This window comes from Lithobates pipiens, unplaced genomic scaffold (assembly GCF_037356315.1).
Source record: "Lithobates pipiens isolate NorthernLeopardFrog02 unplaced genomic scaffold, aLitPip1_a1.2 Scaffold_13, whole genome shotgun sequence".
Classification (NCBI taxonomy): Eukaryota; Metazoa; Chordata; class Amphibia; order Anura; family Ranidae; genus Lithobates; species Lithobates pipiens.
The window spans coordinates 226,875,449-226,899,693 of record NW_027507718.1 but is presented as its reverse complement, the minus strand read 5'-3'; the positions used below and the strand labels follow the sequence as shown (position 1 = coordinate 226,899,693).

Here is a 24,245-nt window from a genome sequence, read left to right as displayed (position 1 = left end):
CATTCTGAATGGCACCCCAACGCATCTCAGTCCGCATCGTGCTCACGGGTGCGGGAACCGCACGGTCAAAAAGACCATGCAGTTTCCCCACAGCCTAGAGTTGCCACCTCATCCCTTTAAACCCGAAAACATATGAATTACACAGGTTCTGAGGCTAATTTAATGCAGATAAGGCAGCAAGTGAGTTTAATTACCAACTTAATCAGCCACAGAATCTGTGGAATTATATGTTTGGGTTTAAGGCCCGGTTCACACTATTGCGATGCGAGAACCCTGCGAATCAACTGCACCCGGAATGCACGGCAGTTCACACTGCCATATGCGAACTGCAGGGGAGTGTCATTATATGTTAACGACACCCCCATTTTAGCTTGCGTATCACACTGCGAACTGACAGTTCGGACATGAATCGGATCGCATATGCGTGAACACACATGCGATCTGATTCTGGTCCAAACAGAAAAAAGGGTCATGTGCGTGTTTGCACCAAATGCGGTGTGATATCAGCCATACTATCTGTATGGCTGACATCGCACCCGCACAGACATCACATCTAATGCAAACAACAGTGCGCTACACATTACATGCGATGTCTGCCATTGCAATAGTGTGAACCAGGCCTAAAGGGATGAGGTGAAAACCATACCGCAGCCACATTTTTAAAAAGGTGCTTGCTCCTTTTTTGTGAGTTTCACATGGCACAGCAGCCCATCCAAATAAATGGGCAGCGGTGCCGAAGCAAGTGCTGGATGCACAGCCTGTGCTTGTGTGAACTGAGTCCAACGTTTCTAAAAACGCACGTTACCACTATAGGTATGTTGGTTCATAAGGATGAGCTCTGGCGTGTTCGCACAGCCCACGTGCAGAGCCCGCCAGGAAGTCGGTGCAGCGCTGCGCTAATCAAAGGCAGTGATACATTTCCCGATCGCTGCATTGGGGCAATGTCTCACTGCCTGTAATTAGCGCTGTGCAGTGCCGACTTCCTAGTGGGCTCTGCACGTGGACGTATGTGAACACGCCGAAGTCCGAAGAGCATCCTTATCAGTTTGTGGTATTGTCAACATTAGAATTTTTCGCTAGTGTAAACTTAGCCTACAAAAAAGTTTATATTGCTTTTATGTGCACCTCTTCAAAAAAAAAAAAAAAACTGTATGCAATTGCATGAGCCCTTCTATAAGATCATTGTTACATACATGTTACATTACAATCAAACCCCCCGCCGCTCTCTATTACATGATTCCACCAGCTTGCCGTAGTTGCCGAGCTGCAGCTGGTCTCTTCTTATCAGCAGACGTCGGATTTGCTCTTTCCAGTGTCCGTCCATGTCACGTGACCAGCAGCCGCCATGTTGCTACACCCATAAATAGGCTATGGATTCCAAACAACACCGTCTGCTCTTACATTAACCTCTCCGGACAAAGTTTGACCTCGTCCTAGAGTTGCACAGCAAACCACGTGGGTAGTGTCAGGAAAGGTAAAAAAAAAAAAAAAAAGACGTTATTGACTCCATAACTGAAAGGAAACGGAAGTGTCAGCCGGAAGTACCGGTTGCACCGGTGTAGTGTTAGAGGCAGCTATTGAGAAGGTATGCTGTGTATTATTGCAGATGTGGGCTGTGTTGGGCATAGCTGCTCAACCTGTGGGCCTTCAACTGTTGCCGAACTACAATTCCCATCATGCCTCTTGGAGTTGTGCGTGTATTTGTCAGCCTTGCAAAGCCTCATGGGACTTGTAGTTCTGCAACAGCTGGAGGGCCACAGGTTGAGCAGTGAGCACCCATCGGCTAATGGAATAAGCACGTTGCGTTCCTAAATAGTATTTTGTTTGTTTCTGTCTCCTGCCTCTTTGCTTTTCTTTCGTACGTGCAAGTTCATGTATTTGTTGTGAAGTGTACCTTCACCTCTTCTAAATTGGTTCCTTTCCCCTTTGTTTATTACAGAGCTACAGACACATTTTATAGTATAGTGCAGCAGCACTTTCAGTGTTCCCATCTAGGTGACTATAGAATATGTACCCCCTTCTACCTGCTGAGATCGTGTGTGCGCCACAAGATTGTAAATATACCCAGATATGGCACTGCTCTCTGCCAGTTATCTGGGACCTGGAAGAGTGTGGCAGCGCATGTGGTGGGGCTCCGCTGTCTTCCATATACCAGAAATTAGCGGCGTCTGTATACATGCACCAGAATTCCCAACACGTGCACTGATGTGCCACGTGACTTTGTCAGGTCCCAGATACCTGTTGGAAATCTGTGCACATACCAGATTTGTGGCAGGGGGAGAGTAACAAAGAGGGGTGAAGTTCTGCTGTTATGAATTTTACTAATGCCCTGTACACACAGTCGGACATTCCGACGTCAAAATCTATTGGATTTTTTCTGACGGATTTTGGCCCAAACTTGTCTTGCATACACACGGTCGCACAAAGTTGTCGGACAATCCGATCGTTCAGAACGCGGTGACGTAGAAAACGTACGACGGGACTATAAAGAGGGCAGTAGCCAATAGCTTTTGTCTTGTAATTTATTCGGAGCATGCGTGGCACTTTGTTGGAATTGTCTACACACGATCGGAATTTAAACGATCGGATTTTGTTGTCAGAAAATTTTTGATCCAGATCTCAAACTTTGTGTGTCGGAAATTCAGACGGAAAAAGTCTGATGGAGCCCACACACGATCGAATTTTCCGACAACACAGTCTGATCACAAAGTCCAATCATATGTACAGGGCATTACACTTGAGCAGCTGGGCATGTCACCAATCAGCTTCTAGCTTTCATTTCCAATGCTTAACCACTTCAGCCCTGGAAGATTTGGCTGCTCAATGACCAGACCATTTTTTGCGATACGGCACTGCGTAATTTTAACTGACAATTGCGCGGTTGTGCAAAATTGATATCCTTTCTTTCCACAAAAGCTTTCTTTTGGTGGTATTTGATCATGTCTGTGGTTTTTATTTTTTGCGCTATAAACAAAAAATTTTGAAAAAAACACAATATTTTTTACTTTTTGCTATAATATCCTCAGTTCTTTTTTAAAAAAAGCAAATTTTTTTTTTTTGTATTCTTCTACATGTTTTTGGTAAAAAAAAAAAACACAATAAGTGTATATTGGTTTGCGCAAAAGTTATAGCGTCTACAAAATGGGGGCTAGATTTATGGCATTTTTATTATTATTGGTTTTTTGTTTTTTTTACTAATAATGGCGGCGATCTGCGATTTTTATTGTGACTGCGACATTATGACGGAAACATCTGACACTTTTGACCAATTTTTAGGGACGATTGACAGTCATACAGCGATCGGTGCTATAAAAATGCACTGATTTCTCTATAAATGTCACTGGCAAGGAAGGGGTTAACACTAGGGGACGATCAAGGGGTTAACTGTGTTCCCTGACTGTGTGTTCTAACTGTGGGGGGAGGGGACTAACTAGAGGGGATGACATATCGTGGTTCCTAGCTATTAGGAACTCACGATCTGTCTCTCCTCACAGAACAGCAATTTTTGTGTTTACACTAGGGATGAGCTCCGGCGCGTTCGCACACCCCACGTGCAGAGCCGCCAGGAAGTCCGCGCTGCGCTAATCACAGGCAGTGAGACATTGCCCAATCTCTGCAGCCGCGCATCAGGACAATATCTCACTGCCTGTGATTAGCGCAGCACAGTGCCCACTTCTTGGGCTCTGCATGTGGGCTGGGCAAAAATGCCAGAGCTCAGCCTTGGTTTATACACACATCCCTGTTCTGCCTCACGTGCCTGTGATCGCTCGTGGCCAGCGGTCACCGCGACCATTGGCCACGAGCATTGGCAACCTCACAGTGCAGTGAGCGCGTGCGTGCGCCTGCTATCTCTCTTAAAGGAGCCAACATATAGCTATGACGGCTCGCGGAAACGTGCCGACCTGCCGCAGTATAATGCCGCCGGCTGGTCGGCAAGCGGTTTTAAAAAGCGGCAAAGCGATTTTAAACCCACAAGAAATTCCTTATTCTATTGCTGCTTACCAATTCTTAGATGTAATGACTGTATTCGTTTTGTCTTTTTTAGGCTTCCTTTCTTTTATTGTCATTCTCTCCTCCTACCTATCCCACACACCTTCAGTGTCACTCACAATTCTACTTCCTTCTCTCCTCCTTCCTTTTCTCCATTCTGGTCACCCAATTTTCTGTTCTTTAACCTCTCCTCCTATTCTCCACCTGTTCCCTGGGTCAGCTGATCGCCTCCCATGGCTTTCAATATCATCTCTATGCTGATGACACCCAAATCTATCTCTCTACCCCTCAGCCCACAACACCCGTCTCCTCACGTATCACTAATTTACTTGTCACACCACTTCCTCAAGCGCAATCTATCCAAAACTGAGCTTGTTATTTTCTTCCCCTGACTTCTGTTAACCCCTTCTTGCCCGCGCTATAGCCAAATGACAGCTACAACACAAACCTACATTGCTGGGAGGGCATCAATAGACATCCTCCCCCTTGCATGTTCGCAGGGAGCGTGCAAAGGGGAGGACTCGGGTGATCACAGATCGGAGTAAGGGGCTGATCCCGGGTCCTTACCATGTGATCAGCTGTCAGCCAATGACAGCTGATCATGTGATGTAAACAAAAGATCGGTAATCGTTTTTTTTTCCTCCTCACACTGACAGGCGTTCCATAGGAAACCATATTAAGTGGACTGCAGTGCAAGGCTGCAAAATGCACTAAAAATGCATAGGTGTGAACCAGGCCTTAGAGCTTTGGAAAGAGACAAACCCTACAGATATATGTGCTTTAGTCAGATTTCATGACTGAGGTTTACAACCACTTTAATTGAACCAGCTGAGGTTAGAAGCTGGCTGCCATGCACAGCTGCACCAAATTTAGCATTCTTCAGTTTTAGTGAATCAACCCCATGGTCAGCATGCGCACACACACAGGAACTTGTGGAGGAAAAACTGCAGCTCCCATCTGCCACCATGGCAGAGGGATTGTAGTTCTCAATGGATGCCGTCATGGCACTCATAGTCCAGCTCTGTAGCTAAAGGTCCATGCCTTGGAACTGATCTGTATTAGAGGAGAGTCTACAGGAGCACTTGGGATGCAACCAAGATCGGTGCAATGCTTTACAGGCTTAAATACAAGATAAAGATAAATGCACTTTTTTTTTGCAAAAGATGGAATTCTTCTTGAAGGGCTCACTTTCTAGGTTCACCGCTTTCTGACTGCCCTAAAGCAGTTTTACAGGGCAGCAGCCATGCGCCAGATCACGTGTATATATACGTGATCCTGCACTTCCGCCTGCATGGGGCACACTGCTTCTGCTGTGATTATTCACAACAGAAGCCAATCTGCGGGTGCCGGGTACTTGATGCCTGCCGGCACCTGCCGATCATCGGGCAGACACCCAGGAAGGAGCGCCGCCTATGTAAACAAGGCAGAGTTTCCCCTCTGACATGGGGGAAGGGATGGATTCTGCATTTCTGGAAAGCAGGGGCTAAAAAAAGCCATCTCTTCCCCTAGTAAAAGCGGCACACATAGTAAAAACAAACACTGGCTAGGCACACAGTCAACCTTTTTTATTGGCCTAGATGTTTAACCCCTTCCCAGCCAGTGTCATTAGTACAGTGACTGTGCATATTTTTTCTCTGATCATCGTATCAGTGTCACTGGTTCTTGCAAAGTATCAGTTAGTGTCAAATTTTTCACCGCAATATCGCAGTCCTGCTAGCCACTGATCGCCGCCATTACTAGTATTAAAGAAAAAAAAAATCCAGTATATATCCCATAGTTTGTAGGTGCTATAACAGGGGTAGTGAATTAAAATTCAAGGTGGTCCGGTCACTAAAAAATTTTTCCGGCCGAGGTCCAAATCTCAAGTCTGTGACATGAAAGATTGTATGTGCCTACTTTCCTTTTTCTTTTTTTCACAAGCTGTGCTTTTCTTACTGTTTCCTCCAGAAGTGTTCCCCCTTGCATCAGGTGCCCCTACCACAGTAATTAAAGTGGAAGTAAACCCATCGATTTAAACAGTTAAAAAAAAAAAGGCATGCCGGGAATGCTAACGGCACATTGGCTGTGCTCTCAGCCAAACTATCAAACCATCCAATGGCTGGTGTCCTAACGAATCACGTGTGCAGCACCATAGCAGTTGAAGATTAAACAGAGGCAAAGATGGCAGCTTCCTTGGCTGAAAACGATAGGGGAGTTTACTTCCACTTTAATTACTTTGAGTGCCCCATCAGACGACTACTCCCATAAATCAGTTGCCATGGTCAGTTTGCCCCCTTACATCAGGTGTCCCCATCAGTTTGCCCCCTTACATCAGATGTCCCCATCACAGTGCCACTTTTTATATCAGGTGCTCCCATCAGAGTACCCCCTTAACATGTGCCCATCAGTGTGTATCCTTAACATATTTGCCCATCAGTGTGCCCCCTTTAACATAAAATGTGCCCATCAGCATGCCCCTTATATTATGATAAGGGGCACTCTATTGGGTACATTTATGTTAAGGGGCATGCTGATGGGCATATTTTGTTGTGCCACCTAACATAAAATGTGCCCATCATCGTGTCCCTTAACATAAAATGTGCCCATCAGAGTGAACTTTAATATTAAGGAGCATGCTGATGGGCACATTTTGTGTTAAGGGGCACTCTGGGCACATTTTGTTTTGCTCATCAGTGTGCCCCTTAACATTAAATATGCCCATCACAGTGCCCCTTAACATTATATATGCCCATCAGAGTGCCTCTTAACATTAAATGTGCCCATCAGTGTGCCTCTGTAAACACCCCACAAACCTTGAGGCAGGTAGGGTGCGTGAGCCAGCAGAGGTAACAAGCTGCAGGGGGTGAGAGCTGTGCCAGGAATCCTGCTGAAGGGGATGGGGCACGCATATAACATTGTACTTCGCAGCTGGCCAAGTGGGACCTGCGAGATGAGCAGCAGGGGGCAGGGACACGCACATGACATCTCACCTCGCTGCCAGGCTGGGAGAGAGTAAACAGCAGGGGGCGGGGAGCGCATGCAACGTCATTGGTTGCAGGGATGTTCACGGTCCCAGCAATCAATGACTGCAGAGTGGGGATGTGGCACTGTACACTGGTGGCATTTAATGACGGCTGTGCCATAACATTCGCGTAAACCAATCAATATGTGCTTATTGGGACTTTATTTTTTTTTACCAAAATATTGCAATATTGGCCTACATTTATGAAGAAATTCAATTAGAATAGAATTTTTATTAGATGTGTTTTATAGCAGAGAGAGTACATAATTTTTTTTTTTCTCTCCTTTTTTCAAAATTGTCTGTTTTTTGTTTATAGTGCAAAAAATAAAAAAGACAGTGGTGTTCAAATAGCATCAAAACGAAGCTCTCTTTGTGGGGGGAAAAAATGGCAAATTTTATTTGAGTACAGCATTGCATGACCGCGCAATTAAAGTAACGCAGTCTCCTTTATAATGCCCACTGATAAGCACATGCCCAGCTCAGTGTACACTTTGGTGTAGGAATGAATGAACTCTTGTGTGTATTCCCAGGTGTTGCATCATTTCTGCCTGACCAATAAAGATGGCCAGAGATTCCCAAACCTGGAAGAAGCCTGGGTAAAGATGTTGGTGCTAGTGAGGAAAGGCGATTTTTAGTTCCACTTTATATTTTGGTAGAGTTAATACAGTAATAAACACCAAAGCTTTTTTACATTAATCTATTCAAATGCATCAGTGAAACCTTCCCCAACACATTATTTGCTGCATATGTGTGCTCATACAAGTATTACTTTCTGATGCAGCCGACACCAAATCACCTGGTGTAGCTTTCCCTGAACATTGGCTTGGAGAAGGCAGGAGTAGGGCAGTGGCTTGCTGTCCTTGTGTTTTGTGGGAATGCATACAATGTAGTAACACTCGGTGTGCATTTGGCTCTAGTCCTGAATGGGAGCATACGCACAAGGATGGCTCCATAGGACCATGTAAGAAAAAGGCACCACCATGAATCCATTAACCTGGGCAAGAGCCAAGGGGACCTGCTAAATCCTGAGGATAGGAAAACTTTATACTTCAGCAAGCGGCATCCATGATCAGAAGTTGAAATTGCTAAAACAATAATTTGTTCTGTGGAGAGCTGTGAAATTTGTGATTTTCCATCACTTTCTGTCTTGGAGATAGTAGTTTACAGGGCAGGCAGATGGTGGATCTGTCTTGCAAAGAAACTGACAACATTAAATACCTGACATGGTTCTAATCCCCCCCCTACTATATCCTTCGGTAGGTCAGAAGTAGAGCTGCACGATTCTGGCCAAAATGAGAATCATGATTTTTTTTTTTTTTTTTTGCTTAGAATAGAAAAGATCACAATTCTTGCGATGTAAAATCTTTCACATTATACAGAAACAAAATGGGCTAACTTTACTGGTTAGTTTTTTTTTTTTTTTATTCATCAAAGTTGTTAGGTTGCTCGACTTCTGTAAGTAACCCCTGGTAGCCTAGGCTAGGATTGAAGAGCGGAGGTCCCTTTCACCGGTGGACAAAACATTACACATACACTGTTGTACGTGAATAATGAATGTGCCTATTGAAGCACACACAACAATTTTATTTAGTTTGAACAGAAGGACAGCCCTGTGGTTTAACCAATCAGGGACTGCCACATAAAATATGCAAGATAGTATATTTTACTACGTCATCATGGTTTTTTTGTACAAGCAATTTCTGCCTAGTAACAAAAAGCTAAATATATACATTTTTATACAGTTTAAAATGTTTCTTAAGTCTGGTGCAAGACAGGCCTGTGGTTTTAACGCCATGGAGTTACTTCTGCTCTCAAAAAGGGAAGTAGCTTAACCGCATCCATCTGTTCTAAACAGATATCTAACCTTGTGACAATTCTAAATGCCTTGTACAAGCAAAAAACACATATGACCTTAAGCAATAGGTTTCTATGTCATGCTAACAGTAATTTTCCAATACCCAAAATGGATGTCTTCTAACAAGATGGTTCCCTCATTTACCTTATAATCCTTCCTTTGATCATTCTGTGATTTACATAATGATCATTCCTTTTCTAATTTAATAGCACAGGCTTCATACTCCGAACCCTTGTGCTCTTGGTTTCTATACCATACCGTTGGATCCTTAACAATGGAAGTGAGTTTCAGATCCTTCGGAGCGACCGTGTTTCCCTTTTTACATAAACATTTGATTATCTTATAACAGGCATATAAAAATAGAATGAAGAGAATCACAGTGACAATTGTCATGGCAGCATTTCGGAGCCAAGATATTAATCCCCCAAAACTAAAACTGCTCGAGAAGGGATCCCAGTTTTTTCCTATGTTCCTTGCCTCTTTCTGTAGTTTATTTACCTCTTCCCTGTGTTGGGCAATAACGTCATAGTAGTCTGGGACTTCGATGCTGGTATTATGAATCCAGGTACAGCACTCATAATCCTCAGTAGTCTCACAGAGGCCAGTAAGGGCTGCACTCATACTTTCTATAGCCAACTCATGTAGTTCTAGTTGCTTCCTAATTGCCCTAGTTTCTAGATTTAGTTTGGTTATGTCATCAGAATTTTCCTCCAGAATCTCATCAATTATGCCAGTGTAATTATTTAATCTTTTCATTAGGTCAATTCCCCACCCTGTCCAGGAAGGGAACCATGCCCAGGCCATATCTTTTTCTAAAAACAATTCTCGTTTATTACGGTGTCTAAGGGGATATCTAGGATGCATGCTGGCTTCAAGGAGGTGACTTCCCTTGTTATCCCCTAATACCCCATAATAGGAACCAGGGCTGCAAGGTAACACCACCCCTGGGGTTTGGTTGGGATCCAGGGGTGACAGAGTTTGCCGCAGCATATATATATGGTATTTCCTAGAGCTAGGGGTCGTTTATGGAACACGTTCCTAAGAGTATCAGAAAGGCCAGAGAGCACCAGTATTGACATTAATTGGTGTATTGTAGTCTTGGTACTGGAGCTAAGAAAGTCTAAAAAGGTGGCATTTAGGGTGGGATCTGAAGTATGGAAGAAAGAAGGACTGTTAAATGATGTCATTGAAATGTTAAGTTTTGCTTGTTTGCAAACCTCGGCTCCATCTGTGGTGTTTCCCAGTCGGAAACACCAGTCTGGGAAGTGGCTTCTACTATGTCTTTGGCCGGGGGTATTATTCATCTTAGGTGGTCCACATATCCCTTTTAATAGACCTAAGTCTTCTGGATGATATATACAGTTGGCTATAAACCATGTGGGCAGGAATACAAATAGTACCAGACTACCCCAAAGGCATACAGCCTTCCCTGACACTGATGGAGAAAGCATCTTTTTTTTAAAGTTCTGATTATTTGTTATCTAAGAGTTCTGTTCTTCTTCTTCGTTTCTCATCCCGGCAGTTGTTGGCTCTGTTTTGTCCTTTTGAGGGGGTGTGGGATCTTCCAGGGAAATTTGTTCTATGCCTCTCTGAACTTCTTGTAGATCTTGTTCTTGGGAGTTGCTGCTCTCTGTCACTGCCAGGGGCTCTGGAGTCGAGGGAAGCTGGGGACACTTTTTAAGACGGCTGGCGTGGATCCAGGTGTTTCCTAGGTCTGTTAACACTGCGGTCCTGGATACCTTTTCCACCTTCCATGGTCCTGAGAAAGCCGGTCCGATACTCTTTCTTTGTGCTAATTGTTTGATCAGCACTTTATCCCCAGGGATGAAGGGATGCGTTGGTTCTGTGGGAAGAGGGAAAAAAGGTGACAGAAACGTGTTCGTTCATTTCATGAAGCATACTTACCAGGTTTTTCACGTACATTTCCTGTTGGGAATAAATGTCAATATCAGTGTCTTGGTCTAATGGGGGTAATTCTATGTTTGCGGGGATTCCCATGAGGACCTCAAAGGGTGATAATTTTGTTCTTGCATGTGGATCTTCCCCTCTTTTGACCAAAGACCTTCAGGGTCTTTGGTCAATCCTTCCTTTGTCCAAAAATGGACATCATCTTCTGTGGCCATTGATTGCATCTGTGCTATAACAGTTTTAAAGTTAGGTGCTGCGAAGTGTTCCTTGAAAAACATTGTTGTGGGGGCAGGTGGGTTAGGGGAAAAGGCAGCAGCTCTTTTAGCTTCTCTGTCAGCAAGAGCATTCCCTTTTGAAACACGACTGCTGTCAGAGGAGTGTGCCTTTACTTTAATTATGGCTACCTTTTTTGGAAGAAGAATGGCTTGGAGGAGAGCACTAATCTGTGTGGAGTTGGCAATTATTTTGTTGTCTGCTGTTTTAAAACCTCATTGGCCCATATCACACCAAAATCATGCACCACTCCAAAAGCATATCTACTGTCTGTGTAGACGTTCACCTCTTTACCGGTGAATAGAATGCAGGCCCTAGTGAGGGCTTCTAACTCTGCTACCTGGGCTGAAGAAGGAGGTAATGATTTTGCCTCCAGTACGATGTCTGGTAGTTGAACAACTGCATAACCGGTTAAAAAGGTGGAGTCAGAGGGACGTGAGCAGCTACCGTCAACGAAAACATCCTCTGCACCTGAGATAGGGGTGTCAGTGAGATCCGGTCTGGGACTGGTAATAGCAGCAACCTTTTCCGAACAGTCATGTATAATGTCTGGGTCATGTGGTAAACGCAACATGGAATGCAAAAGGCGCACAGCGGGGTTGCTGGCAGGCACATATTTGAGTGTGAGGTTATCAGTGTTCATCAGTGTTATCTCATAACCACTAAGTCTTTGCGAGGTCATATGTTGGGTATTCATGTTCTGAATAAGATGCGTGACTGAATGAGTGGTATAGAGAGTCAATGGGTGACCTAGCACTAATTTGTTTGCATCTTGTACAGCCATTGCACAGGCAGCAAGATTTTGGAGACAGAATGGCATTCCCTGTACTTGGATGGGGAGTTTTTTTTAGATAGGTAGGAGACAGGGCGGTAGCCTGTTCCATGCTGTTGTGTCAAAACCGCGGCAAAAGAGGTCCCCGAGACTACACAGTATAGTTGAAAAGCTTTACCATAGTCTACCAATCCCAGGGCGGGAGCATTTGACAGACTGTTTAATAGAGCTTGAAAAGCTTGTAGTCTGTCTTCAGTCCAATCTATTAATTTAGGGGCTGTCGAGCCAGTAGCCTCTCTTAGGATACTATCATAATGAGAACAGTCAGGGATCCATTGGCGGCAATATACAATTGCACCCAAAAATGAGAGTAGGGCGGCCTTGTCTTTTGGGGGACTGAGAGCTCGAAGGGCTGCGGCACGTTTGGGGGACACTAGCCTTGTCCCTTCCTTTAGAATGCACCCTAGGTATTCTACCTGTGGCTGGCACCATTGTATTTTCTTCCTTGAGGCTAGATGCCCGGCGTGAGCTAGGTGTTGTAACAGTGATGTTGAATCGACCGCACAATCTTCAGCAGTTCGACTGCACAGGAGCAGGTCATCCACATACTGTATTAGTACCGACCCACGCTCAGAAGTCCAAGACTTGACAGTCTCGTTGAGTACCATAGAGAAGGCGGCTGGACTGTCTACATACCCTTGCCAGGTTAGTTGGCCCCCGGCCCAGGAGAAAGCAAACATAGGTTGGGCTTCCTCTGCAATGGGAATGCTAAAGAAAGCATTCGCTAAATCAATTACTGTGTAGCATAGAGAGTCTGCCGGTATGCATGAAAAAATAAGTGATGTCTGAGACTAGGGGTGGGAGGGGAATCACTTGTTTGTTTACTGCTCTGAGGTCTTGTACAAGTCTCCACTCCCCACTGGCCTTTTTTACGGGGTAAATGGGCGTGTTCCAGGGACTGATGATCGGTCTCAGGATACCTTTTGATATGTAATCATTAATTTGAGGGGAGATGCCTTTGACTTTCTCTGGGGGTAGGGGATACTGTTTTTGATATTGTATCCCTGCATCTGACCGCATTTGGGGTGCATATGGTGTGCAATTAATAAAGCCCACACTACCTTTGTTTTCTGCCCAAATTGTGTGATGGTCAAGGGAGGAAGGTATCATTAGAAAGAAACTCCTGTGTGCATGTCTTTTTGGGAACCCTCTGTGTGCATGTCGCTTAGGGCCATGTAAGTCACATAATGGTGAACTAGCGGTATAGGAACCTTCTTTATTAAACTTAATGGTAATACACAGTTGTGCCAAGAGGTCCCGTCCCATAAGGGGCACAGGGCATGAGGACAAGACGGCAAAAGTTTGGGTACATAATTTCTGTCCTTCTGGAGTGGCTACAGTCAGTGGTGGAGTGATGGGATGGGTGACAGGTGTCCCATTAATACCAACAGAGTTTCCCTCGGTGCATTATTTGTGGCTGTGTAGGATATTGGGGTAGTGGTTGACGAGGGTTCTGGTATGGCAGATAACGGGGATACTGTGGGCGGGTCTGGGGGTTAAATCCCCTGCCTCTGCCTCTTGCTCTAATCTGTCCAGTCCTATAAGGGCACTGGGATTTCCAATGTCCTTGCTGTCCACAATTGCCTGTATTTTCCAAGGCATTTGTTCCATGCACAGAAACAATCCTTCATGTATTGTGGGTCAGCCCCTTTGCAGGGAGGATAAGAATGCTTATGTACCTGACAAATTTTACTGACTTCTTGCCAGTCTTCCTCTGAACAAGGACCTTGGGGTCCTGGGTCATGGATTCCCAATTGGTGACACCTTTCTCGGACTTGTGTCCAAAATGGTTCTACCTGGGGGCCAGGGATCATATTACTGACAAATTCATAGGGTGATGGGGTGGCCATAGCTTGGGTTGCTGCAGTATTCCCCATCTAGTAGTCTGGGCAGTGTGTGTCTAGTGGCAGGACACAGGTGATAACACCCGGTTTGTCCAACAATCCGGTCTCTGGTCTGGGAGTAGGATCCCTGATCTTTTTTGGGGCAGATGGACTTATATAAAACTATGAAGATTTACCCTTAATATACGATGAAGGGTAAATTTTTCCTGGTGGCGGTATTTACCCCTCTTACACCAAGTCTGCAAGAGAACCCCCCTGGTCTGGTGGTCAGTCAAATCCACTTGTCATCTATTCTTAGGAAGAGTAGACCTAACGTGCAATGGGGGCAGGCGGATGCTATGTCACTACAAGAGGGCTCCTCATATTCTGCACTCATTTAAACAACAACAATTATTTTCCTTATACTCTATATTAAAACTTATACTCTATATACTTACACGTGTACCTAGAGAGAAACAGACATATTCTTAATATACTTTAAGACATGAAATAACCGTATTGCAATACATTTATCAATTTATAGTGCACTTTTTTTTTAAAAAAAAAATTTTTTTTTCAAATGGGCGTCCACTCCACCAATCCCTTTGTCACGGGCGTAATCTACTACTTCCCGTGTTAAAAATACTATCACCAATAGTTTTAAGTCAGACCAACCTAGTCGGACTCCCCTAAACCTATAAATTCCTTGCGAGCCCTTTTAACCTCCCGAGGGACCAGCCTAGTTCCTCGCGAAGGCACAGTTACTTCTTTTAATTTTAAACTAAGTTCGTAGCGGCCGCCCGGACAGAGTAAGTGTTTACACCATTCACCAATCAGGTAAAAAAGAGTAAAGTGACTTACCTGTCGCAAGACGAGACGAACCCCACTTTGCTGGTACCAAAACTGTTAGGTTGCTCGACTTCTGTAAGTAACCCCTGGTAGCCTAGGCTAGGATTGAAGAGCGGAGGTCCCTTTCACCGGTGGACAAAACATTACACATACACTGTTGTACGTGAATAATGAATGTGCCTATTGAAGCACACACAACAATTTTATTTAGTTTGAACAGAAGGACAGCCCTGTGGTTTAACCAATCAGGGACTGCCACATAAAATATGCAAGATAGTATATTTTACTACGTCATCATGGTTTTTTTGTACAAGCAATTTCTGCCTAGTAACAAAAAGCTAAATATATACATTTTTATACAGTTTAAAATGTTTCTTAAGTCTGGTGCAAGACAGGCCTGTGGTTTTAACGCCATGGAGTTACTTCTGCTCTCAAAAAGGGAAGTAGCTTAACCGCATCCATCTGTTCTAAACAGATATCTAACCTTGTGACAATTCTAAATGCCTTGTACAAGCAAAAAACACATATGACCTTAAGCAATAGGTTTCTATGTCATGCTAACAGTAATTTTCCAATACCCAAAATGGATGTCTTCTAACAAGATGGTTCCCTCATTTACCTTATAAAAGTCATTTAAAAAAAAAAATTGCATTTGAAAGACCTCTGCGTAAATGCAGGGTGACATCAAATATTGCAACAGCCACCATTTTATTCTGTGTCTACTAAAATATATATGTATATATGTGTTTGGGGGTTCCGAGTAATTTTCTAGCAAAAAAAAAAGATTTACTCTTGAAACCAACAAATGTCAGAAAAAGGTTTAGTGTTTTAAGTGGTTAAATTTTTTTTCACTTACACACAGTCTATTCCATTGACAAATTGTTACACTGTTTATACTTAAGTTCAACTGATAAAGAATGTTTTGATTCTTGGCAGACTGGCCAGTTTTTCTCTTCCTCTCTTTTGATGGCTGTGGCTTCAGAAGAGCAGAGAGAATTCTTTGCATAGAAAGAATTGTGAAACACTTTAGTCAAGATCGCGATAACGATTCTTGACGATTAATTGTGCAGCTCTAGTCAGAAGGAATTTAAAAATACATATATTAATGTATGGTTAACAAATATACATACATACATACATACATACATACATACATATATTTGTGAATTATTGTCCTTTTAATATGGAAGCAAATTTTTTTATATATATATATATATATATATATATATATATATATATATATATATATATATATATATATATATATATATATATATATATATATATATATATTTTTTTTTTTTTTTTAATATTACAAACCAGGGGACTGCTGTTTGAATGAAGTCGTTATTTACAGCTATGGAAAATTTTCACCCAGCCAAGGTAGTTGTTGCATTCTTTTTGTTTTTGTAATAATTAGTTACTCCCTTTTAATATACAATAGGAATGTTTAAAGCCCCATACACACTATCAGATTTTCTGCTGATTTTTTTTATTTTTTCATTCAGATTTACCAAAACCATATAATATGAGGTCAAACCTTCGGCGTTTCAATTTGTATGCAATCAGGCAGGCACTTGCACTACATGGTTTTGGTAAATCTGAAGACAAAAATCAGCAGAAAATCTGTTACTCTGTATGGGGCTTAGACTGGCCATACACCTATAGATTATCTGCAGATTTTCTATGGTCAGATGGAAAAAGTGCAACAGATTCCTCCATCTACGGTGCACTGTGTGGATGGAAGAATCTCCCACTGGCCCAAGCTTCCATATCTTGCTAGTCGGCCCCGCTGGCTCTCACAATACCTGAACATTCTGATTGGGTGCAGGCATTGTTGAGGTTGAGAGCCAGCGGGAGCAAGATACTGAAGCTTGGCCCAGTGGGAGATTACTCCATCCACACAGTTTAGCACACATGGAGAAATCTGTTGCACCTTTTCCATCTAACCATAGAAAATCTGCAGATAATCTATAGCTCTATGGCCAGCTTAATTGTGACATGACTTACTGTCCAACAGGATTTAAATGGTGAAAATAAAGAAATAAGCTGTCATTTTTTTCTGTTCAATACAGGATCAGTTCAGTTATTTCTACCTGTGCATTGAGAGGCCCAGCTGAAGGTTTCTTGTATTCATGGCCACCTATAGCTTGGCTAATGAGAGGCTCCGTGTCTTGGAGGAAATTGAGAAGGAGATTGCTGCTATCTTGCTTAACGCAGGTAACTGTTTATTGGTGTTCAGCTAAGGGTTATCAATAGGGTTATTTGTGACCAGAGATTATTGAAACCTTTATTACCAGACAAAATTAACTTGACTATAACCTTAAGACATGTGTATTCCATACTCATTTACATGGAGGGGGGTGCAGGATCTAGGGGCCCCCTTGTTAGAGGGGGCTTCCAGATTCTGATATAGCACCCCAATGACCTCCAGGCCAGGGTTGTAAAGAAGAGATACAAACAAGTGGCCATTGCCCCCACCTATAGCTGGTCTTTGTAGCAAGAAGCACTGGAAGGGAGACATAAGTCAAAGAAATACAAAAGAGATTTATTTCCACTGACACTTTTGCTGCCATAGTGCTATGTGTTCAGTGTGCCCCCGTACCTTTTTAAGGGGGGGGGGTGAGCTCCCTCCAGGCTCACCTGTCACTTATCTATCCATTATAAATGCATGTGTTTACATCATGGAGACCCTCAATAGTTAGGGTTAGGACTGCAGATACCAGGGTGCCTTGGCGGGGCCTGTAGCTTACGCATGTTTTTGCAAACCTGTGCAGACTGAACCCCTGTTCTTAATGCATATTATTAGACAGGTCAATTCGATTGGTCGCTGGCTGGTTGGCAAGTTTGAGCTTGGAAATCTCTTTTGTATATGTTTGACTTGTAAAGAAGAGACCCTTGTCCCCATCACCCCAAGCAAAACGCCCCCCTCTATACTGAGGGCATGTGACCTGGTATGGTTCTGGGGGGGAAGAGAAATGTCACTTCTAACAACATAGCTGGTAATGGTGCCCTAAATGTGAAATAAAATGGTGTAGCTGCCCTTTAAAAAAAAAAGAAAAAAAAAATCACTCCTAAACTTAAAATAACCATGAATAAAGGTGTTGGAGCTTACAATAATCAAATCAGTTCTCGCTGCAGCTGGTCTTCTGCAAAATAATGTGCAAAAACGCATGTTAAATACTGCAAAAAAATAAATGAATAACTCACATGGTATTTAATTTTAATTAAATTTTTTTGTGAATTGCATGTACCCAAGTTAAATACCGCATGAGTTATTTTACACAAATACTCCCGTGGTATTAAACTTGGTGAATTGAGCCCAATATTTTAAGCTTGTGCCCACAAACTTTTGTCCCCCTTATGAAGACACAAACAGCAATAAAATCTGACATAGGTTCCAGCATTGCAGCGTGTTGTGTGTGTGTGTTTTTTTTGTTTGTTTCTGTTTTCTATTTTCAGAACACACCAACGCAGCCTTAATTTGTTTAGTAAAAGTCCACAATAATGCACTGAGCTAGTGTCTGCTGAAAAGAAAAGGGGGGGAGAGAAAGTCCTGCTGTGGAAAAACCTCTGTCAAGATTTTATTGCTCTTTGTGTCTATATTAGAGGGATGTATGGGAATGCTAGGCTTGCTTGGAGTGAACAAAAGTGTTTACTTTGTCCTTACACAAGGACATTGGAAGTAGATCTTTTTTCTATAGTATAAGTTCACATTATTTTGCAGTTTCCCTTGTCCTTGTGCTGGGATTGCGTTGGACAATGCAGCCCAATGCTACAAGTGGAAACAAGAGGTCCATTTTATACTGGAGGGCAGGTATCCTTTATGGCAGTGATGGCGAACCTTGGCACCCCAGATTTTTGGAACTACATTCCCCATGATGCTCATACACTCTGCAGTGTAGTGGAGCTTCATGAGAAATGTAGTTCCAAAACATTTGGGGTGGCAAGGTTCACCAGGCTTTATGCTCTCTGTTCTACTCCATTTATACCTTCTCTGTATACTGCTTCATGCAACCTGCAGTTTCCTACAGAGTTCTATTTGATTAACACAACAGAACTGTCACTGGAGGAAAGCCAGCTTTTGTCAGGTCAGGTGACTGGACTCTCTTACCAGCACTTTTTTTTTTATCACAAAACTTCTGACATTTCTGCTATACATGTTAAAATCGTTGTTTTTGGTAAAATATAAAAGATGATGTGACGCCGGTTACTGCCGGTCGGATTACTTCTGTGGAAGGCACGACATGTGGCTCATATGCACAGACAAGACAGATTCATGCTGACTCTGTGTCAATTAGGTTGAATTACTTTTAAAAGAATGAACAACTGCATTAAATAATTGTTAATTCATTTTTTTTTACTTGCAGGAAATGTAATCTTGGAACTTTCCAAAGAAAAGCCAAATGAGCGTCTTCTAGACAGACAGGCCACTCAGTTCACGGCTTCCATGCAGAAGGTGGAATCAGAGCTTTCAGGACAGATCCGTTATCTTACACAGGTACAACATTTAGGGGGAAGCGCAAGAAACAAGAGGAAGCAGTAGCTGCCTATAGACCGGGGATATGCAATTAGCGTACCTCTAGCTGTTGCAGAACTACAAGTCCCATGAGGCATAGCAAGACTCTGACAGCCACAAGCATGACACCCAGAGGCAGAGGCATGATGAGACTTGTAGTTTTGCAACAGCAGGAGGTCCGCTAATTACATATCTCTGCTATAGACTAATATATCAGTGGGCTAAAGCAGAACTGTGTTCTGTTGCAGCCACTAAACGCATAATGAAAATTAGATACAAAATACTTTAATCTGTATAAAGGATGTCTGTGAAAGCAGTGTAGTTCATGGTACAGCAGAAATGTATTGTATTCATATTATATGACATACTATATGTTGATCAGTAGTTGTTGCAACTTAAATTTATTATTTCTTTTTTTTTTTTTCTTGCTCAGGTAGCCACAGGGCAGCCACACGAAGGCTCCAGTTACAGTGCCCGCAAAGATGGCACAATGGCTCTTAACAGAATCGATTATGCTCGGGTAAAGCTAGCAGAACTGTGCCGAACATGTGAACAGATGCTGGAACAACCTTGACCTGACTGTTGAAATGGATTTTTAATACATGGACTTTTCATAATGTATTCTTGATCAGAGAACTGGGTTCTCTTTTTTTTTTTTTTTTTTTTTTTTTTTTATATATATACCTGGAAAGTGTCAGAAGTTTCAGAGGAGAATATCTGCAAATCTTTACTCTACTCAAGAATAGACTTCTGTACACTGGGGTGTGTTTTTTCTTTTTTTTTTCTTTTTTTTTTTTTTTTCCTCTTACAAATGTTTAATTGAAGTAAAGACTTTTCTTTTTTTCTCTTCTTTAAACATGCAATTGTATGTATTTACTGAAAATTGATTAGTAGTGAATATTTACCAAATCGGTTTTCCAATCTTTCACTTGCATTCATTTAGTTGCTGATCTGTGAACTCCAGGCCAGTCTGCTGCAGTGCATTTAATGTATGCATAATATTATTGTGTGTTAATTTGCAATGTGTTAATGCATCCCATTCAATTTTCAGTAGACTGCCAATGCACCACAAACGCAGGCTCTGCAACCTGTAGCACACCATTTGGAATACCACACCACACAGCTCAACACGTGGTAAAGTGCATTTGGGAGCTATTCAAAATAAACAGCACTGCAACATAGAAATGTGTGAACAGTTTATTAATGGAATGTGATGGTGTGAACAAGCACTAAGAGGGAAGATTATTTTAGGTTTACATTTTTTGATTGTTACATTATGTGAAATACCAATAAATGAGTACTAAGCCTGTAGTAAACTTTTTTGGTATATCCGTTTATTTGATTTGAAAACTTAAAAAAATAAAAAATGCCATACATTCCTGCAATACATGTGCCTTTCCCCATGCTTTATCAATCTAACCACTTGCCTACAGGGCACTTATACCACCTTCCTGCCCAAGCCATTTTTCAGCTTTCAGCGCTGTCGCACTTTACCCAAAAAACTTTTTTTTTTTATCATTTTCTTCACACAAATAGAGCTTTCTTTTGGTTGTATTTAATCACTGCTGTTTTTTTTTTTTTTTTTTACAAAAAAATAAAGACAAAAAATTTTGAAAAGTTTTTTTACTTTCTCTGTCAGTAAATTTTGTAACCAATTAATTTGTGGCTTTCACTGATGTGCGCTGATGAGGCGGCACTGATAGGCTGAACTGGTGGGCATTGATAAGGTGGCATTTATGGGCACTGATAAGGAGGCACTAATATGCCGCACTTATGCGCAATGTAGGTGGCACTGATATATGGCTCTAGTGGGCACCATTAGGTGGCAATGGTGGGCACTGATAGGCGGCACCGATGGGCTTTGACAGCAGTGATGAGCATTGATGGGCAGCACTGATAGGTGGCACTGATTGCTATCACTGACTGGTATCGCTAATAGGCACTGGTGGGAACTGATATCTGGCATTGGTGGGCACTGTTTTGTTACATTTTATTGTAATCAGGGCACTGATGATCAGTGCCCTGTTTACATTCACACATGCCCCCCTGTGAGGAGATGCTGCTGATCAGCTCTCCTTTCACTCTGTCAGTGTGAGGCGAGGAGAACCGATTACCGGCACTTCCTTGTTTACATGTGACCGGCTGTGATTGGACACAGCCGATCACATGGTTGAAGAGCCACGGATGTGGCTCTTTACAGAGATCGGGGTCATGCCGTGTCCTAGCAACATGGTGCTGCGTGGCCATTCTGGGATGCCGCCGTGTGACGTATTCCCAGAACGAGAGCTGCATCGTCCGCCGCCATTTGACGGTGGGCGGGCAGCAAGCAGTTAAAGACCCTGCAAGTATAGAGATATACCTGTTGATCTGATCCAAATGCACTGCCTCCCAAATTCTCATTGTAGGCTTACAATACACATTTTGTAGGCTAAAATCACAAGAAATTGTGTCAGCCTTGCCCAGTTTTGCTAAACTATTGAATCCCTCCCACTCCCCCAACTCTCCGCAACATAGAGAGTAATTGTTCTGTTTTTTTTTTTTTTTGCACTTAGAGGTTTAAAAAAAAATAAAAAATTAATTTTCTACATTTTTATAAAGGAAAGGAAAAAGAACATACAGAAAGAATACAATGGATCTTACAGTCACATGTGCATTGATAAATCTGCATAGCACAGATCAGCTGCAAGATGGCAGTGTTTCAGCAATCCCCTGACCCAGTGCATTAGAAATAGCGATAGCTCAGTTCCACCCACCACAACCCAGTTGCCAGCTATGAATAGAAATCCTAAGGAAAAGGGAGCAGGATAGTTGCTGTCTTCAATTGGATTAGGAGTAGGAAGTATGTTAAAAGGCTTGCTCACTCTGCAGGGGTGTTTAATAAATCTAGGGATGGCAGCCCTAGATTCTCATTCCACTTATCCCATATCTTACAGCATATGTCAATACCCTTGTGGAAATAAATATGTCTTACCATCTAGAGGGTGCTATTCATTTTTTTTCCTTAAGCCCCATACACACTATCAGATTTTCTGCTGATTTTTTTTTCCTTTAGATTTACCAAAACCATACAATATGAGGTCAAACCTTAGGAGTTTCAATGTGTATGCAATCAGGCAGGTCCTTTCACTCCATGGTTTTGGTAAAACTGAAGACAAAAATCAGCAGAAAATCTGATAGTGTGTATGGGGCTTTACACTCCAAAAGTGTTGAAGGGTTCAGAGAGGTACTCAATGTAAGCATTATTTTTGAGCCAGGAAGAGGGCCCTCAGTGCTAATTCTATGTATACAGTGCCTTGCAAAAGTATTTGCCCCCCTCCCCCTGTCTTTTTACCTATTTTGTTACATTACAGCCTTTAGTTCAATTTTTTTTAAATCTGAATTATATGTGATGGAGCAGAACACAATAGTCTAAGTTGGTGAAGTAAAATTAGAAAAATATATACATAAAACTATTTTTCAGAAATAAAAAAAAATGATAATTGGCATGTGCGTATGTATTGTTATGAAGCCCATAAAAATCTCTGGTGCAACCAATTACCTTCAGAAGTCACATAATTAGTGAAATGATGTCAACCTGTGTGCAATCTAAGTGTCACATGATCTGTCATTATAAATACACACCTTTTTGAAAGGCCCCCAGAGGCTGCAACACCTAAGCAAGAGGCACCACTAACCAAACACTGCCATGAAGACCAAGGAACTCTCCAAACAAGTAAGTGACAATGTTGTTGAGAAGTACAAGTGAGGGTTAGGTTATAAAAAAAAAATCCAAATCTTTGATGATCCCTAGCAGCACCATCAAATCTATCATAACCAAAGGGCAAGAACATAGCACAACAGTAAATCTGCCAAGAGATGGCTGCACACCAAAGCTCACGGACTGGGCAAGGAGGGCATTAATCAGAGAGGCAGCACAGAGACCCTAGAGGAGCTGCAGAGTTCCACAGAAGAGACTGGAGTATCTGTACATAGCATGACAATAAGCCATATGCTCCATAGAGTTGGGCTTTATGGCAGAGTGGCCAGAAGAAAGCCACTACTTTAAGCAAAAAAAAACTAAATGACACGTTTTGAGTTTACGAAAGGGCATGTGGGAGACTCCCAAAATGTATGGAGGAAGGTGCTCTGGTCTGTTGAGACTAAATTTACATTTTTTTGGCCATCAAAGAAAACACTATGTCTAGTGCAAACCCAACACATCCTATCACCCAAAGAACACCATCCCCACAGTGAAATGTGGTGGTGGCAGCATCATGCTGTGGGATGTTTTTCAGCAGTTGGGACTTGTAAACTGGTCAGAGTCGAGGGAAACATGAATGGTGCTAAATACAGGGATATTCTTGAGCAAAATCTGTACCGCTCTGTGTGATTTGAGGCTAGGACGGAGGTTCACCTTCCAGCAGGACAATGACCCCAAACACACTGCTAAAGCAACACTTGAGTGGTTTAAGGGGAAACATGTAAATATGTTGGAATGGCCTAGTCCAGTGATGGCGAACCTTGGCACCCCAGATGTTTTGGAACTACATTTCCCATGATGCTCAAGTAATCTTCAGAATGCATGCGCATCATGGGAAATGTAGTTCCAAAACATCTGGGGTGCCAAGGTTCGCCATCACTGGCCTAGTCAAAGCCCAGACCTCAATCCAATAGAAAACTGTGGTCAGACTTAGATTGCTGTTCACAAGCGCAAACTGTCCAACTTGAAGTAGCTGGAGCAGTTTTGCAAGGAGGAATGGGCACAAATCCCAGTGGTAAGATGTGGCAAGAGAGACTTATCCAAAGCAACTTGGAGCTGTGATAGTCACAAAAGGTGGCGCTACAAAGTATTGACTTCAGGGGGGAGAATAGTTATGCACATTGACTTTTTCTGTTATTTTGTCCTATTTGTTGTTTACTTCACAATACAAATGTTCTGTAAATTAAATTATGCAAATCCTCAAACAATGTCCAAAATCCATGTTAATTCCAGGTTGTGAGGCAACAAAACACAAAAATTCCCAATGGGGGGTGAATACTTTTGCAAGGCACTGTAATTATACATTTTGGACATTGTGGATTGCTTCTCACAAACTAGGCTCTACTGCCAACTTTGCAGTCACTGTCAGTGGCGTCGCTATGGGGGGGGGGGGGGGGTTGGGGGCGAGGGGTGCGGCCCGCACTGGGGGACACCCGCCAGAAGGGTGACACCTGGG

General features: G+C 42.6%; 2 protein-coding genes across 6 annotated transcripts in view; one reads left to right on the top strand and one right to left on the bottom strand.

Moving 5' to 3' along the window:
• The window catches only part of LOC143974669 (uncharacterized), a 40,590-nt gene extending 39,241 nt beyond the window's left edge, over positions 1–1,349 (bottom strand). Inside the window, exon 1 of the mRNA XM_077476281.1 lies at positions 1,234–1,349. Coding sequence (XP_077332407.1) covers positions 1,234–1,324 — 91 coding nt within the window. The 5' untranslated portion in view covers positions 1,325–1,349. The remainder of the gene's footprint in view (positions 1–1,233) is intronic.
• On the top strand, positions 1,327–20,366 carry MED11 (mediator complex subunit 11). 5 transcript variants are annotated; one of them, XM_077476283.1, is made up of 4 exons: positions 1,327–1,474; positions 16,607–16,751; positions 18,902–19,032; positions 19,484–20,366. In XM_077476283.1, exons 2-4 carry the CDS (start codon positions 16,667–16,669, stop codon positions 19,622–19,624), a joined length of 357 nt encoding a protein of 118 aa, XP_077332409.1. In that variant the 5' UTR covers positions 1,327–1,474; positions 16,607–16,666; the 3' UTR covers positions 19,625–20,366. The 5 variants fall into 5 exon arrangements, with proteins under 5 accessions (XP_077332409.1, XP_077332412.1, XP_077332408.1 ...); XM_077476286.1 differs by having other exon boundaries at positions 1,341–1,455; XM_077476282.1 differs by having other exon boundaries at positions 1,437–1,585.
• Positions 20,367–24,245: the final 3,879 nt, after the last annotated feature.

Excerpts from the sequence above, each read along its gene's own strand:
- MED11 (XM_077476283.1), top strand. The coding sequence starts at position 16,667 with ATGGCCACCTATAGCTTGGCTAATGAGAGGCTCCGTGTCTTGGAGGAA. Across the intron at positions 16,752-18,901 it reads TGCTATCTTGCTTAACGCAG|GAAATGTAATCTTGGAACTT; the intron begins GTAACTGTTTAT and ends TTTTACTTGCAG. Across the intron at positions 19,033-19,483 it reads AGATCCGTTATCTTACACAG|GTAGCCACAGGGCAGCCACA; the intron begins GTACAACATTTA and ends TTTCTTGCTCAG.